General features: G+C 37.4%; 1 protein-coding gene across 1 annotated transcript; it reads right to left on the bottom strand.

Moving 5' to 3' along the window:
• Nucleotides 1-5,619: 5,619 nt before the first annotated feature.
• Nucleotides 5,620-14,741, bottom strand: LOC149533739 (aluminum-activated malate transporter 6-like). Its single transcript, XM_089804462.1, has 7 exons — nt 14,609-14,741; nt 13,933-14,492; nt 8,894-9,031; nt 8,484-8,753; nt 8,195-8,331; nt 7,968-8,114; nt 5,620-6,329 (listed from the first exon to the last, which is right to left on the bottom strand). The coding sequence occupies exons 2-7, from the start codon at nt 14,270-14,272 to the stop codon at nt 5,649-5,651; spliced, it is 1,713 nt and encodes a 570-aa protein (XP_089660588.1). The 5' UTR covers nt 14,273-14,492; nt 14,609-14,741; the 3' UTR covers nt 5,620-5,648.
• Between the last annotated feature and the right edge of the window lie 836 nt (nt 14,742-15,577).

Raw genomic sequence — 15,577 nt, 5'->3', positions numbered from 1 at the left:
TGCTCACAAAAAGCGCATTGCTCAACCGCGAGGCGGTTTGGAGTAACAGTAATACACTTTCTGAGAGCCTCCTCCTGAGCAACCGAATGGCCCTACGAAGCAAAAATGTTCTCATAGTGAAGAACAAAAGCTTGCAAGATGTTTGGCAGACTGGAAAGAACATCAGTTCCCTGTTTTATCTTTTTAATCCCAATATTGGTATGATGGGCTTGGAGAGCCTGGAAGAACTCCTTCAAGGCTTTGTCGCCAACCTCCAACCAGTGGAGACGGGCTTTGATTTGAGCTCCTCGGGCAACATAGTTATCAGCAATTTGTTTTTCATGGCGAAGCTTAGCAAGCTGAAGTTGAAGATACACATCAAAGGGGTTGAAGGTGAGCGCTTCAAAGACTTTTTTGAGGGCAAGGGTGTTGGCTTCATAAGATCGTTTTCTAAAAATTGCTAGCTGATGCCCATAGATGCGCAAAAAACAAGCTATTCTGGTAATGGCATCATTCCACCATTGAATCCAACCTCGATGGGAATGTGGACGTGGTTCCAAATTCTAGACACATTGTATGTGGGAGATAGTGGAGGCATGCAATAGCACAGACGTGTTGAGGAAGAATTGAGACTTAACGACTTTGGGGATAGCTATTTGCCAAGAAATGCTAAAATAAATGGGATAGTGGTCTGACAATGTCACATCTGTCAGGGGAATGACAGGTAGATCACGATCTTCAGAAAAATTTTAAAAAAAAGATTGCGTCGAGATCATAGCACGATCAAGACGTTTCAATATGCGGTCAGGACCGGCTCGAAAATTGGACCAAGTGTGCCAAGCCCCATTATCATGACGGCGGCTAGTATTGGGATCAAAGAGGCCCAATTTATGACGCATGTAAAATCAAGCTTCTCTTTCCCCAGCTATCCAACGGAAAGGTAGAATGCCATCTTTGTCAGAGGCCACTTCAACCATATTGAAGTCCCCACACATGACCCAAGTAGTTGGCGGCAAGTTGTCAGCAAGCCAAACCCACATTTGCACCCTTTCCATAGCATCATTGGAGGCATAAACATTAATGACTCCAAAAGAATGATTGTTAATGGAAAGCAAAAGCCAAATAATATGGTGTGTGGGGTCAGAACCGTGCGAAATAATAGTTGAATGAAGGCGAGGTGACAGGAGAGTAACTACACCACCTCGGCCAACTTCATGCTGAGAAGAAAACATGACGTTATCCTGCCAAATGACACGGCATGCAGCAGAAAGCATGAAATCAGAAATCTTAACTTCTTGCAGGCAAAGAAAATCTAAATTCCCAAGTCTATGACGGGTATCGCGGACATAGAATTTTCTGGGGAGGTCTGTAAGACCTCGAACATTCGAAGAGAGGAAGTTCATGAAAACTCTTCCATATCATCCTTGTTAGAGTAATTATTTGTTCTAACTTATTAATTAAATCACTTTGATTTAATTAATTAAGTTGCCTATTACTCCAGTTTTCTTAAGCTATCTTGTAGGTGCATATAATTAATATTTTATTAATTATATTGTGCATCCCTAGCTTTTTTTAGGCTTTAGTTTCCCTTTTCGGGTTTCGTGATTCCTTTATAAGGATTCACCTCTTTGTATTTTATTCATTCACTTATTGGATTATATGAGATATTGCTCTTTGCATGTCCATAAGATGGATCTGGCTTTTTGGCCTCCTTGATTTTTCCTTGCCTCTGTTCTTTGCTTCATCCATGTGACAGTTTTATGCATGCAAGTGTTCTTGGGAGATTGGTTTTTCACCTAATCTAACATGGTATCAGAAGTTGCATTTTTCAGAGGGTTTCAATTTTTAGAGTTATTTTGTATTGGATTTGGAGGGGTCATTTTTTCGGTGCATTTTGAGCCCAAATGGACCTCACCGTTGGATTCGTAGCACCCAAAAACCCCTGTTTCCATATAAAATTTGTTACCAGATTTGGGCACGCTTTCCGAAAAAAAGATTTATTTTTTTATTAAAAAAATAAATCATAAAATCAAAAGGCTTTATTAAAAAAAGGCTCATGAGTTTTTATTAAAAAAAGCGTTTGCTTTTTTTGCAAAAATTCTTCAAAGTTTTTTGTTTTTTGTTTAAAAAAACATTTTCAAAATCTTCCAAAAAAGGACGTTGCATCAGCAAAGTATGACAGAGAAGTGACATCAGCAAGGTACTGAAGCAGGTCTGACAGCCGCAGGTGCTGACGTCATCCATCTTTGGGCTGAAATTTGACGGCTTTCAAATCATCATTTCTATAATTTGTTTTGTTTTAAAAGCTGTTTGTGATTTTTTGGCCATATATTTGTCATACGGAGGTATTTTTTGATGAATCTTATATCGTCGGAAAGCTCTTTCCGAGCCCGTCACGATGGTGCTAGTTATTTGGACTTTTGATACAGTTTGGTTGCCTATTTTGGCAGTCAAAGCCGGATGTTCTATTTTGCACTCTAGGAGGCGTATCTTGAGCTTCCGATCTCCGATTTTGGACTTCTTTATATCGTTGGAAAGCTCTTTCTATGCTCTTTCCAGTGATGCTGGTTGTTGTTCCAGATTTTGTTCCAGGCACATCCTATTCAATCTTTTGCATTTTAGCATTCTGGTGGATATCCTGTTTGTTTCAGGTCCGGGGATCGATTTTGTTGCTTCAGTTGCTTCGTTTTGGGCTCTACCTTCTGTTGTTTCAGCCTTATGTCTTTTCTGATCATTGTTGATATTCATTATAAGCATTTTTATGCAACGCACTGAGATAAAGTGCCACTCTTGCGTTTCGGGATCTTTTTCATCATTGTGATTTGTTGTACTCGCACTATTATATAAAGTGCCATGGGGGGGATAGTTGTTTGCCGCTTATAGGCCCTCTTTCTCTAATTCCTCATGCAGTGTCGATGACTCGTGCCTTTATTAGTGTTTGTACCTCACTCTCGATGTGTTTGGCTCCTGTGTTGTAGGAGATTTTTGGCCCATCTTTTCAGCTGCCTGTCACCTCACCTGCCTTAAGGGGAGGTTATATTGTTGTTCTATGCTTCTTTGGTTGATGGTTCGTGCCTTCTATTTCCATGGAGGTTCTACAGATCAGCATTTTGACAGAGTTTTGCGGTTCTTCATGCTTCAATGATTCTCTTCTGATCTCTTTGTTCCTTCTTCTGGAACATTCTTTGCTATCTCTTTTTGGAGTAGGGTTTTTCCCATGTGGTTTTCTCTATTTCTCCTCTTTATAGAGATTTTGTTGTGATTGGGTACCTGATCTGGCCTTGTTGCCGGGACCCAATTCTCTTTCATAGCTGTGCTAGGTTAGCTTCCTCCCAAGCTTCGCTTAAGGGGGGGTGTTAGAGTAATTATTTGTTCTAACTTATTAATTAAATCACTTTGATTTAATTAATTAAGTTGCCTATTACTCTAGTTTTCTTAAGCTATCTTGTAGGTGCATATAATTAATATTTTATTAATTATATTGTGCATCCCTAGCTTTTTTAGGCTTTAGTTTCCCTTTTCGAGTTTCGTGATTCCTTTATAAGGATTCACCTATTTGTATTTTATTCATTCACTTATTGGATTATATGAGATATTGCTCTTTGCATGTCCATAAGATGGATCTGGCTTTTTGGCCTCCTTGATTTTTCCTTGCCTCTGTTCTTTGCTTCATCCATGTGACAGTTTTATGCATGCAAGTGTTCTTGGGAGATTGGTTTTTCACCTAATCTAACAATCCTCGTCCTCGAGAGAGGAGTAACTATTCTGCAAAAAGGTAGAAACCGGGTGAAAGTCAGATGGGAAATCCTCTGGACTTACAGCTTGTCGTTTGACCCCTGAGATCTCCGCACGTCCAGGAGGACTGCGAGAACGCCTTGTTGCTGGTGGTACTATGGAAGAGACTGCAAGAGGAGAACGAGCCCCAGCCAAGGACGAGGTCCTGGTGGCTTCCTTAATCCCCTGCGAGCCAGCAGGGTTTGAAACCTGCGAAACTGAAACAAGTGCAACAGAAGCCGTTGGCGTCTCCACGCTAGCAGGCATTGACACTTCAGTGGAAGCAGGAGGAATCGCGGTAACTACCACATAGGATGGCTTGGGGGCCAAAGGATTCAAGGCAGGCTTGCCTTTGCGCCCAACAGTAACCCATTCTTCTTTTTTTTCTTCGACCTGCTTGACAAGCATCGCTTTAGGCTGGGGTTTGACCCTAGGCGTGGCCAAAGGGCAATCCTTGATCTTGTGTTCTACAGACTGGAACCTATAACAGGTGTTAGGTAGGTTCAAGTAAAACACCTTCTGTGCGAAGGTTTGAGCGCCAATCTAGATTTTCACAAAATCCTTGAGATCTTTAGAAAGATAAACTTCAATGCAAACACGCCGCTGAGGGCGAGCATTAAAAAATTTCTTTGGCTCCTTGGTAACAACTTTGCCAAGGGCTTGGGCAATAGACTCAATAAAAGGCCAGCAGGGCAAGGGTAGACCTAGGAATTCCACCCAAACAGGAACCCTAAGCTTTTTATCGTCCGAGACAGAGAAGTCTCGGGACCATTTCTGAAAAACAAGCAGAGAAGAATGCACAGACCAAGGGCCGTTGGTAAAAATCGCATCAGCTTGCGACGGGTTAGCAAAGCGAAATTAAAAAAAACTTAAGTTTTGCACAGCGTCAAGGCGGACGCCATGAGGAGTCCAGCTTTTGTTGACCCATTCTCTGAGCATAGCTTCAGGGGGAATCCTACCAACAAAATACCCTATCAAGGTATGTTGTTCTAACCAGTCACATGCAGCATCAAATTCTTGCAAAGGAAGGACAATATCAGGATTACCTTGTGGAAAACCTTCGGGACAAACTTGCGCGCGCGTTTGTTCGATGGCGGCACCATGGCAGTCCAAAGCAGCAGCGTGAACACCAGAAACAACTGGTTCACCGCTGGCCGGAGCCATTATATCCTAACCTAAAGCTCCCGCAGTAAATGCGGTATGACAAGTGCCGACAAAAGGGGAGTGCAAGCGAAAGGTCGTACGCAAAAAAAAATTAAAATTTGCATGAAGCAAGAAAACCCTAGCAGAGCGAAAAACGCAACCCAGCAACCCTATTCAATTAGTGCATTAATTGATTTAGATATAGTTTTTAAATTATTTTTTATATTAGTTTAATTTTTTCTTTAAATATTGTTTTAACAGTTTCTATAATTTATTTAATCAATAGAATATTTGTTAGAGACAAGGTTATTTTTTCTTTTTTTTTTTATGAATTTTTTTTAAATGACTTTTTTTGTATTTCTTATTAATTTTTCATAATAATTTTTTGATAGATTTTTATAAATAATTTTTTTTTTCATATTTGATAAATTGAATTTAATTGTAAAATCTTGAAATTATTAAACATGTTTTTAAAGCAATATTCAATTTTTTTTAATATTGTAAATTTCATATCTATGTTTTAATCTTCAACTTTTTATTTTTTTATTTTAATTTTTAAAAAAACTTATATTTACATTATTTAATGTTCATTCTACATTTTTCTCTTAATCTCATCTCTCTTAAATCTCATCTCATCTCCTATTATATATATAGGAGAACAAAAGAACCTTCTTGCAACTTGTCAAGCATTTTTGTGAAACTAGTCATTTGAATTCTTAAAAATTGCCAAAAAAGAATAACAATTCTAGTCATTACCACAATCTGAATATTTTGAACAACCTTTGCCAAATGCCCTTTGTTTCGGTTGAAGGACAAGCATCGGACTCTTTGAACTTGGCCTTCAAACTTAGCTCGTTAAATGAGTAAACTAAATTATCAAGCCTTGCCACAAACTCTATTAGAAGTGAGGCAAATGTTGCCAAGGAAAGTGCACTCGCACTCTCAAAGGTCTTCTCTCTTGTGCCTACATATGGGTAATCACTTTCAATTGTGTGCGGTGAAGGCCAGGACAGCTGCTTGCAAAGTTTCTTCTCTGGTGCTCTTTCTACTGTGGCAGATATCCCCAAGTTGGAATCATGGCAATGCCAACTTCTTGAAAGAACATTAACTCCGTGCTGACTGGGTGACGTCTGATGTGAAAGATTCCCTAGTTGATCACGTCCCTCGTCTTCCACTGGTTCGTCACTTTGAATTGGTGAAGTAGGGCCCCTATTCCCAATGACCCAACTTTCTGAATTTACCAGAAGATAAGAGCGTGCATCAATCTTTGCCTGCAATTCTTCTGCTGCTTTGTGAACTTCATCCAACATATCTACACTATCCAATTTAATCATCTTATCAAGGTTATTGCCCAGTGCACGTAATAATTTTGCACCTTTATCACTAACTTGTCGTAGTTCACCACTGAAAACCTGGCGAAGGTCGCGAGGAGCCTGCAAAATGCAATATCAAGTAAAATTGCTTTCTAAATACACAAAAAGAAGATAAACTAATATGAACTTGACATGGCCAAATCATTACTTCAACGGGGTCCAAAATACATTTTTGTTGGAATGTGTAATTTCTTCCTCAAATGAAATGTAAAAGCATAATAGAGGATTCTAGAAATTCTTGGATTGATGAATAGGGTTAGGTAAAGTTCTAAAAGTCATTTATGTGTAGATAGTTCTGGAAAAGTTTATTTATTCTAATTTAGATGTTTTCGAATACAATCAAAGACCTCTATAAAAGAGGCACAATGTAATGTTTTTTATCATCCGGCAATGAAATGAGTTTATAATTTCTATAAGTGTCTGTGGTGTGTATTCTGTGTTTAATTATCATTGTGGATCCAATCCATCCACCCCCATCTGTGTTTAAAGTTCTATTTATGTGTAGATAGTTCTAGAAAAGTTTATTTGTTCTATGTCGGCTAATTTAAATGTTTTTGAAAACAATCAAAGCTCTCTATAAATAGAGACATTTTGCAATGTTATTGATATAGACAAAAATGGTTAATGAAATATATTAGTGCCACAGCACATTGAGTATTTTTCGATTTTAGTTTATTTTGTCCATCCACCTTTTACAAGGTGTACTAGAGCTGTCGTGGGTTTTTAAAATTTTCACAAAAAGAATTAAGTACAGCAAAGTTCTTGAACTATCCAGTAGAATAATCAATGGTCCAGTCACTCCATACTAAATTCTGTGAATATATGTTGTATGGCACACAACTTCCAAGCATATTTGTGAAGCAGCTATTTTGCTTATATCAAAGGATAGAACTTAACCCAATATTACCAAAAGGAACTAGGTCTCTACAGGCCTTCTCAGAGGAATCTGAAATTGGGATGTGATCCATATTTCTTAGCCGATTCTAGATGCTGCTCAATGTGGAGAGTATACTGTAAATAAAAACCATTCAAACTGCTAAGAGCTTACCATTACCCTAAGCATAATCCCAAATGGATTTAATGTCTCGCATTGTAAACGATGCAAAAGCAAATGAGAATCTTCAAATCTAGGATAAGTACATATTTCATGCAATGAAGTACATATTTCATGCAATGGAGTCAATAAGGTCAACTGGTACTACACAATAATATGAAATCATACCGCCCAACACCTCCAATCTCATAGATCCCAGTTTTTTATATAATAGAGTATCTTCACCATATTTTGTATACAAATAAAACACCATAAAACAGCGCAATGCACAGGAACAGAATGCCCTTTAAAAAGGTATAAAATTTTGTCTGAAAAGAATTCAACACTACCCAAAAGATATGCTTACACTTCTCAAAAAGAAGGTTTTTAATCATTACAGGTTCAAGTAATCGAGGATAAAAGAATACTAATTTAAATCTCTGATTCAACATACATTATTAAAAGCAATTTGTAAGCATATCCTTGGACAGAAATGTAGTAAAATACAATGGTACTTCTTATGGAGGCATCAATGAGACTAAGATACATGCACAAGGTCTGAAAGTTGAAGAAGCAATAAGACAACATACAAAGATCTTATGCAATACTCGAAATTTAATTGTTCTTGTAAAGATATTTGTAATCTCGTATCTGCACACACTCACCTGTATCTCCGAGAGTATACAACCATGCAAAGCCATTACCATATATGTACAATGTCTCAAAGCTCCTCCTAGTTTAACATAGTCTTTCCAGGGGTATTTCATCATTGTGTATTTGCCATGAGGCCACTCCCAGCTTGCAAAGCCTTCCTAAGCACTCAAAACAGTTTAGATACTTCCAAGGGAAAATATGTGAGTATGATGGGAATATGGTCGACACTGTAGCCTACCAGAGTTTCCTCTTGGGATGCAGAAAAAACAGCTGCTCTGTACGCATTATACACTGGATCATCATCAGCCTGACATACAAGAATTGTTGATGGAACTCTTTCCATCTCTACTCCTGAAAGGTATCCATCTATGCAGCCTACAAAGAATATTAACAGATTAAGTGAAATAATGCAAACAATAAATAATTTGACAGGTCAAGCAATAAAGCACTAACAACCGAATTCACTGAAATAGAAATTTCTGCAATATTAAGAAGCAGATATTGTAATTGATTTGTTAATGGCTCACCTTCAAGAGAGTTTGCAACACCCATAAAGTTTTTCACTATTAGTTTGTGCAGGTCCTCTCCAGCCCAAATTGGGTAAATACAGCCATTAATCAGAAAAGCAACAGAAGCCCCCAGAACAATGAGAAGAAAGCGTGTTATTGCTGTGTGAATGAATGACCTGGTTCTATATCCAGATACTAAGATGAAACAGAATGTAATAAGGAACACTCTAAATCCATATTCATAATGTTTCATCCTTGGATACAGCTTAGCAAAAGTGGCAAGTGCACCTGAAAGCAACCAACCAGTGGCATGGTTAGAGATTCGAAATAATTTGCATATAAAAGGATACAATCCTTACACCTCAAATTTTGAATATCACTAACAAGAGTCGATAAACCTTTGAATCTTACAAACATTGTCAACTAACCTGCAGTAAAGATGCTTGTGATAAATATCACTGGTTCCCACTTTTCAGCACACATTGCTAATTCTGCAACTCCAAAGGCTAAGCCGCCAGCTGTAAATGTTCCTAGACCTCGGTTAAATCCCTTACTCAGTGTTGCACCTGCATTTGGCAGATGATGTTTATATTTGAAGTGGACCATTATAGAAATCATTTAGAAAAAGAAGGAATCAAAACTTAAACACATTTACATAAACAGAGTCTTTTCAATCCATTGACAAGACAAGCAGGGATAATGCAAATGGTTTGATTTAAATACAATAATAGAAGTAATTGGATGTTCATTGTTATTGATCTAATGAAGAATTTGTAGTTGTGAAAGAACAAATTTGGAAACCCTAGTTTAATTTAGCACTAATAAATTAGAGATGTATAGCCTAGAATTGCACTATCTTTCTTTGCACTAAAATACTTGAAATTGGCTGCAAATTTGATCTGCAAGAGAAAATGCAACAAACATATCTTAAATCAAAGATTTATACTTCTAACTAACATAAATGCAGGAGGTGGGAAATATAAACTAGAACATAAGAGATACCAAAAACATCCCTTCGATATTTGTAGAGTAGATATAACTGAAGAAAATGGACATATCTAGAACAAAAACCCTGCAAATTTTCAGTCCCATAGAATTAACAGTAACTCTAGCATTTCAGCCAAACACTTCTGCTGGACAGGGACTCCAGGCTTTTATGCAAACTCTCTTTTGCAGGTGCTCTTGCCTGTAATGGACACCCTTGAAGGACTCTGGTGCTGGGTACAGGTGTTCTTGGCTGGTAGATACCCCTGAAGACAACCACACGGAGACGAGAGGTTCTGTCCCTCTTGGGCATCCAGTCGAGTCACTATAGTTGACTAGTTGCAATCTACAGAAAATCTACAAAGGCTCTTATGTGAGATGCTTATGTTGTTTCGACTCTAGTGTCTATGTAAATGGTAGGACTATAAAATTTCCAGGGTCTGTACCCCCCTATGTTCTGCTTCTTTTCCAAACTGAGTCACATTCTGAAGTGTCTTCAATCTCTTGTTACCAATCTTCAAATATGTAAATATATAGAGTATAAAAGGTTTGGTTATTTAAGAAACTACCTGAGTCTGTTCTCTATCTGTTGTTTTCTAATCATCAACTTAGCCTTGATAAAAATATGAGATGATATGCGTAGAAACAATGAGCCAATAGCACGAAATCTCAGCTAAAAGCTATGCTAATGTGTTGTGTGAAAGAGTGATGGAGAGAGTGATACGATGTGGAGAACGATGGACTAATTTGAGAAGGATATGGAAGGTGTATGCAAATTTGGGAGGAATATGAAATCTAAAAAGCCACTGAAATGGATTAGAGAAAAATATGAAAGACAACACGAGGAAGATATGAAAGATAGCACGAGAAAACCTAACCTAACCTAACACATCTGTAAGAGAGGAGAGATAACACCCATGAAAAATGTAAAGAGGATGACACCAAGATATTTCTGCAGATTCTTCAGCATAGACTATAGAGGCTTCACTATCGTCACAAGTTTTCAAAGAGAAAACTTAGTACTTGCAGGTCCCAAATTGTCAAATGAATATCTTTCAATTTTCCTTATACTTGCAAAACAACCTAATAGGCTTTCTGCATTTCAAGATCTATTTTATAGTTTAGGCTGAGACGATTTGCAATGGCTTGGAGCTAGATTACAATTTATGATTAACATATCAGGATTTCAAAATAAGCTGAGTCTGTGTTGGATCTTAACATAAGTCCAAGACAACTTTGTTTTGACAAACAAGGTCTTTTTAGATTACTGACTTGAAACTTATAGGATAGACTATAGAGGCTTCATTCAGCACTATAGAGGCTTCAATATTGTCACAAGTGTTCAAAGAGAACTTAGTACTGGCAGGTCCCAAAGTGTTGAATGAATATCTTTAGATTTTCCTTGTACTTGCAAAACAACCTAATAGGCTTTCTGCATTTCAAGATCTATTTATAGCTGAGGTTGAGGGGATTTGCAATGGCTCAGATAGGTTAAAATTTATGATCAAAATATAAGATTTTCAAAATAAGCTAGAGTCTGTGTTGGATCTTAACACAAGTCCAAGACAACCTTGTTTTGGCAAACAATGTCTTTTAAGATTTTTGACTTGAAGCTTCTAGATACATTTTGGAGATTTTATGAGAGTTGATCTAATGGATAATCAGTCCTTGTTCAGGAAAGGCATAGGAAGTAGTTAATGGATCCTAGAAAACACTTAAGGGAGTGATCACCAAAATTGAGAAAAAAGCATATGACAATAATTGTAAACTAGGTTACTTTATACCTAACCAGTCAAATTTAAAATCTCAAAAACATAATATTACCTGTGTAGTTAAAGAAAATTTTGGGAAATTTTTCTGATTCTAAACCTTACACATCAACATCAAGCAGCCATTCAAGATGAGAATTAAATTTCTATGGCTACTAATTTTAAGAAATGTGTTGCAAATCTTTTGTAGCACAGTTTAGTTCCAGTACTCAGCTGAGATGTTTCAAGCAATTTTCTTATAACCAGACAGCTTTATTGCTTGGTTCTGAAATCAAAAGACAAGAATATCTAAATTTAAAAATAGAGAGACATGATAACCACAGATTACATTTAATAGAACCTTATGAAGTATATGAAACAGTTGGCAAATCTTCCTATTTGACAAAAATGGAAAATAATTGAATAGAGAATGGTATACTAATATGGAACATCCTCCACCACTGAGGAATTTGTATGCATACATCTAGATCACGTATAACACAACCACAAACCACAAACTATATGTTTACTTTGGGAAAAAGTAGAGGTCCTTTTCAGATGCATGATTTGTTGCCCCTGCTATTACCAGTAATAGCAATTCTGTATATGAGCAAATGAAGTATCTGCCTACAAGGATTTCAGGGGCAACATCCCCTACTGACTTAAGATCCAAACTAATTTCTTCCCCACTCAAGCATGAGATGTTGTGGACACGACTGATATTTACCAAAAAACATGAGAACTAATCCAGTCTGTCCTAAACAGGTAATTATTTACTCCGAACACACCAGAAGGACTGTCCACTGTCTGTTAAGACAAGTTTGTTCAATTAAAAGCCTACTATTTATGTACTGTTTTGTACAGAGTACAAAACAAGCCAGGTTGATAACATGAGGGAAATGGGGTGGGGAAAGAGAGTGCTGGAACCAGAGAAGAGAATCAACAGGATCTTCTTCAATTGTTAAATAATTATTTCTATGAGCAAATGAATTCAAGAGTTTGGCATTTGTTTCTCCAATGTAATGTTATTGTACAGAAATCATTGCCAGATTGGTATTTGGTCAATCTTCCATATCATAAGTAGTCTATCAGTTAAAATATTATATCATTTCAAACACATTGTCCTAAATGTCATGAATTGTATGAGTGAATAGTATATCATTAGTATGTTGGGGCCTAACTTGATTAACAAGAACTTCTTGTGGTAAAGCACGAGGTTTAGTCTCACTATGGGTGAATAGTATATCATGTGTGTTGGACTGTTGGTGGCCTAGCTTAATTGGCGAGAACATCCTGTACCACAAGGTCACAAGATAAAGTCTCTCTAACCCCATGTGGTACCAGAGAACGTGTCATGCCAGCATCACTGGTCATGGTAAACTTTCACCAGTCATGTTAAAGAGTTTAGTGCACCACCAAGTCATGTTAAAAAGTTTACCCGATCACGTTAAAAAGTTTGAGGGCAATGGAGTGGGGAAAGAGAGTGCTGGAACCAGAGAAGAGGATAAACAGATACTTCTTCAATTGTGAAATGATAATTTCTATGAGCAAATGGTTTCAAGAGTTTGGCATTTGTTTCTCCAATGTAATGTTACTGTACATAAATCACTGCCAGATTGGTATTTGGTCAATCTTCAATACCATAAGTAGTCTATCAGTTGAGTATTATATCTTTTGACATACACTGTCCTAAATGTCATGAATTGTATGACTGAATAGTATATCATTAGTGTGTTGGGGGCCTAGCTCAATTGGCAAGAACTTCTTGTGGTAAAGCACGAGGTCTAGTCCCTCTATGGGTGAATAGTATATCATTTATGTGTTGGTGGCCTAGCTCGATTGGCGAGAACTTACCGTACTACAAGGTCACGGGGTATAGTCTCTGTAACCCCATGTGTTACCAGAGAATGTGTCATGCCAGAATCACTGATCATAGGTCTAGTTCCTCTATGGGTGAATAGTATATCATTTGTGTGTTGGTGGCCTAGCTCGATTGGTGAGAACTTCCTGTGCAACAAGGTCACAGGGTATAGTCTCTCTAACCCCATGCAGTACCAGAGGCTAAATAGCCGAATAGTCGAAAGAAAAGAATGCACCAGATTTGACCTTTTCTTTAATTTAATAATTAATTTAAAAATCACAACTGTTGTGTGACTTTTAAATTAATTAATAAATTTAAAAAAGCATCAAATCCGGTGCATATATTCTGCTAGATAGACATCACCGTCGCCCATCATGTTGAAAAGTAGTTTGCCCGCCAGCACGTCGCCCATCATGTTAAAAAGTTTACCCGGCCCATCATAGGTATAGTAGCCGATTCCTGCAGTCTAAAAAATAGGATATCATTTGTCACTCATTTCATTTGAGTGTAGTAGAATTGAGAGTCGAAACTGGAGAAATATATAGCATCGATTAACGCTACCATAAATACCATGAACACTATATCATGTGCCATACATTGCCTTCACTCATTAGTCATTACCTCTTGAACAGTATATAAAGGCCAAGCACTGGAATTGAAACTACCGACATCTATAGCATCAATTAATACCGCCATAACTGAAAGATGCAAAAGGGGTTGCACCAATTAACCCCTAGCCAAATTGGTTTATTATTACAGAACTCTCCTACAAAACAATTAATCTCAATTGCCAATCAAAACAAGAAGTGCACCACCCGAAATTGAGCATTGAAACAAAACGAAAAGCAATAAACAGAGAGCAAGCATAACATACCTACAGTATATTCAAAGACCACCACCACAGTCAAAATTGCCCAAATTGAATAAGTACTAATCTGTTTGTACGGCTCCTCCATGAACATCAGAAGTGAGACCAGGCCCAACGCCATTCCCATTTTAACCGAAAATATGGCCTTCCTGGGATCACTCTTTGCGAATTGCAGCATATTACTAAATCCTTTGCACACACAATTCCACCATTTCCTCAATCCTTCACAACACCCGCATCGCTCCACATCAATGTCAGATTCTTCTCTTTCCTTCTCATGTGGGCTAAGCAAACTCTCTCTGCTTTGCTCATACCCACTGTAATTCACTTCTTTGTTAGGTGGCATGACTTCAATCTCAAAACCTCCCTTCTCTGCCCCTTCCAATCTCTCTACTTAAACAGAGCCCCAACCCTCTTCTCTAATTATTTGGTTACATATATGAATGAACAATTAATGATTGACCTACATATACCATAAAACTAAACAGCCTGTAAAAACCATCAAATTTCAAATAAAAAGGAAACTACCGGGAAAGCGAAGACCAACGTCCTCTGCCTCACATGACCTGCACATGGAAACAATTCAGCAAAAGCCAAAATATCTCTGGCCCCAACAACAAATAAAACAACGAAAAACGCATGCAAAACCATTCCTGGCCATAAACTTTTGTACTTTCCTTACCTCTTCGAAAAAAATCCCTCGGAGAGCTGATCTTAAAAATGGTTGAAAATCACCAGTGAAATATCCTGTTTTAGTAAACGGAGCAGTTGGAATTCCTGCATATGTGTCCAGATGCAGGCGGATTAAAAAGTATTTAATCGGTTTCCAATTTAGTTTTGGCCTCGTCACCACCTTCCCAGATAACGAAAGTTTGAAAAGGAAAATTGAAACAAAATCGTGTGGAGCATCGACATAACATGCACATCTCTGTACGGAATGATTTCCACGTCATTGCCGCCTCAACCTAATAAAAGTCTTAAATTATTTGGTCAATCTGCAAGTTGAGTATATTATCGAACTTTGTCTCGCCTGATCAATACGTGTACGGGCCGTGCCATGGTTCCGACTTTTATGGAAGATTACAAAGCATCCGTACCGTTCACGTGTGGAAATTATGAGAACTTTTAAGCAATTTTATTATCATTAGTTGATATTACAGTTCCTGGAATCGGAGATTCGTAAATGGAATCCTGAACATATGAAGACGACGTATAAAAATTGCAGGGGCCCCATGTTCGAGCTGGTGATCTCGTTAACATTATCGGTCGTCGGTGTCTTTTAGTGAGAGTTCTAAATGAATAAATTTATGGAATCTTAGTCATAAAATTTGTGATAAATGTGTGATTGTCGAATATCATTATCATATTTTAATAAATTTATATTTATTAAAGAAGAAATATATTTATGGATAATAGTGATTGTAATGGGTCGAGTTTTACATTAATTTTCTTTTAATCTATTTTGTTAAATTCATTTGAGGCACAATCCCAATCTTATCCTTTTTGATATCGGAGCCTTACACTCAACACTTATGGGCTCTTTAAGAATTGTTCAACTTCATCCATAGACCAAGGCCCACTAACTAATTTTATTTTTGAGATTAATTATTATGCTTTAAGTTTGACTAAAGACCTCTCACTAACTAATTTA

This window comes from Cupressus sempervirens, chromosome 10, assembly GCF_028749045.1.
Source record: "Cupressus sempervirens isolate cs-2001-9-10 chromosome 10, ASM2874904v1, whole genome shotgun sequence".
NCBI classification, from domain to species: Eukaryota; Viridiplantae; Streptophyta; class Pinopsida; order Cupressales; family Cupressaceae; genus Cupressus; species Cupressus sempervirens.
The sequence above is the reverse complement of the archived record's forward strand: the minus strand, read 5'-3'. Positions and strand labels throughout refer to the sequence as shown.

Excerpts from the sequence above, each read along its gene's own strand:
- LOC149533739 (XM_089804462.1), bottom strand. The coding sequence starts at position 14,272 with ATGCCACCTAACAAAGAAGTGAATTACAGTGGGTATGAGCAAAGCAGA. Across the intron at positions 9,032-13,932 it reads GGTCTTTGAATATACTGTAG|GTGCAACACTGAGTAAGGGA; the intron begins GTATGTTATGCT and ends TGCCAAATGCAG. Across the intron at positions 6,330-7,967 it reads GTATACTCTCGGAGATACAG|GCTCCTCGCGACCTTCGCCA; the intron begins GTGAGTGTGTGC and ends TGCATTTTGCAG.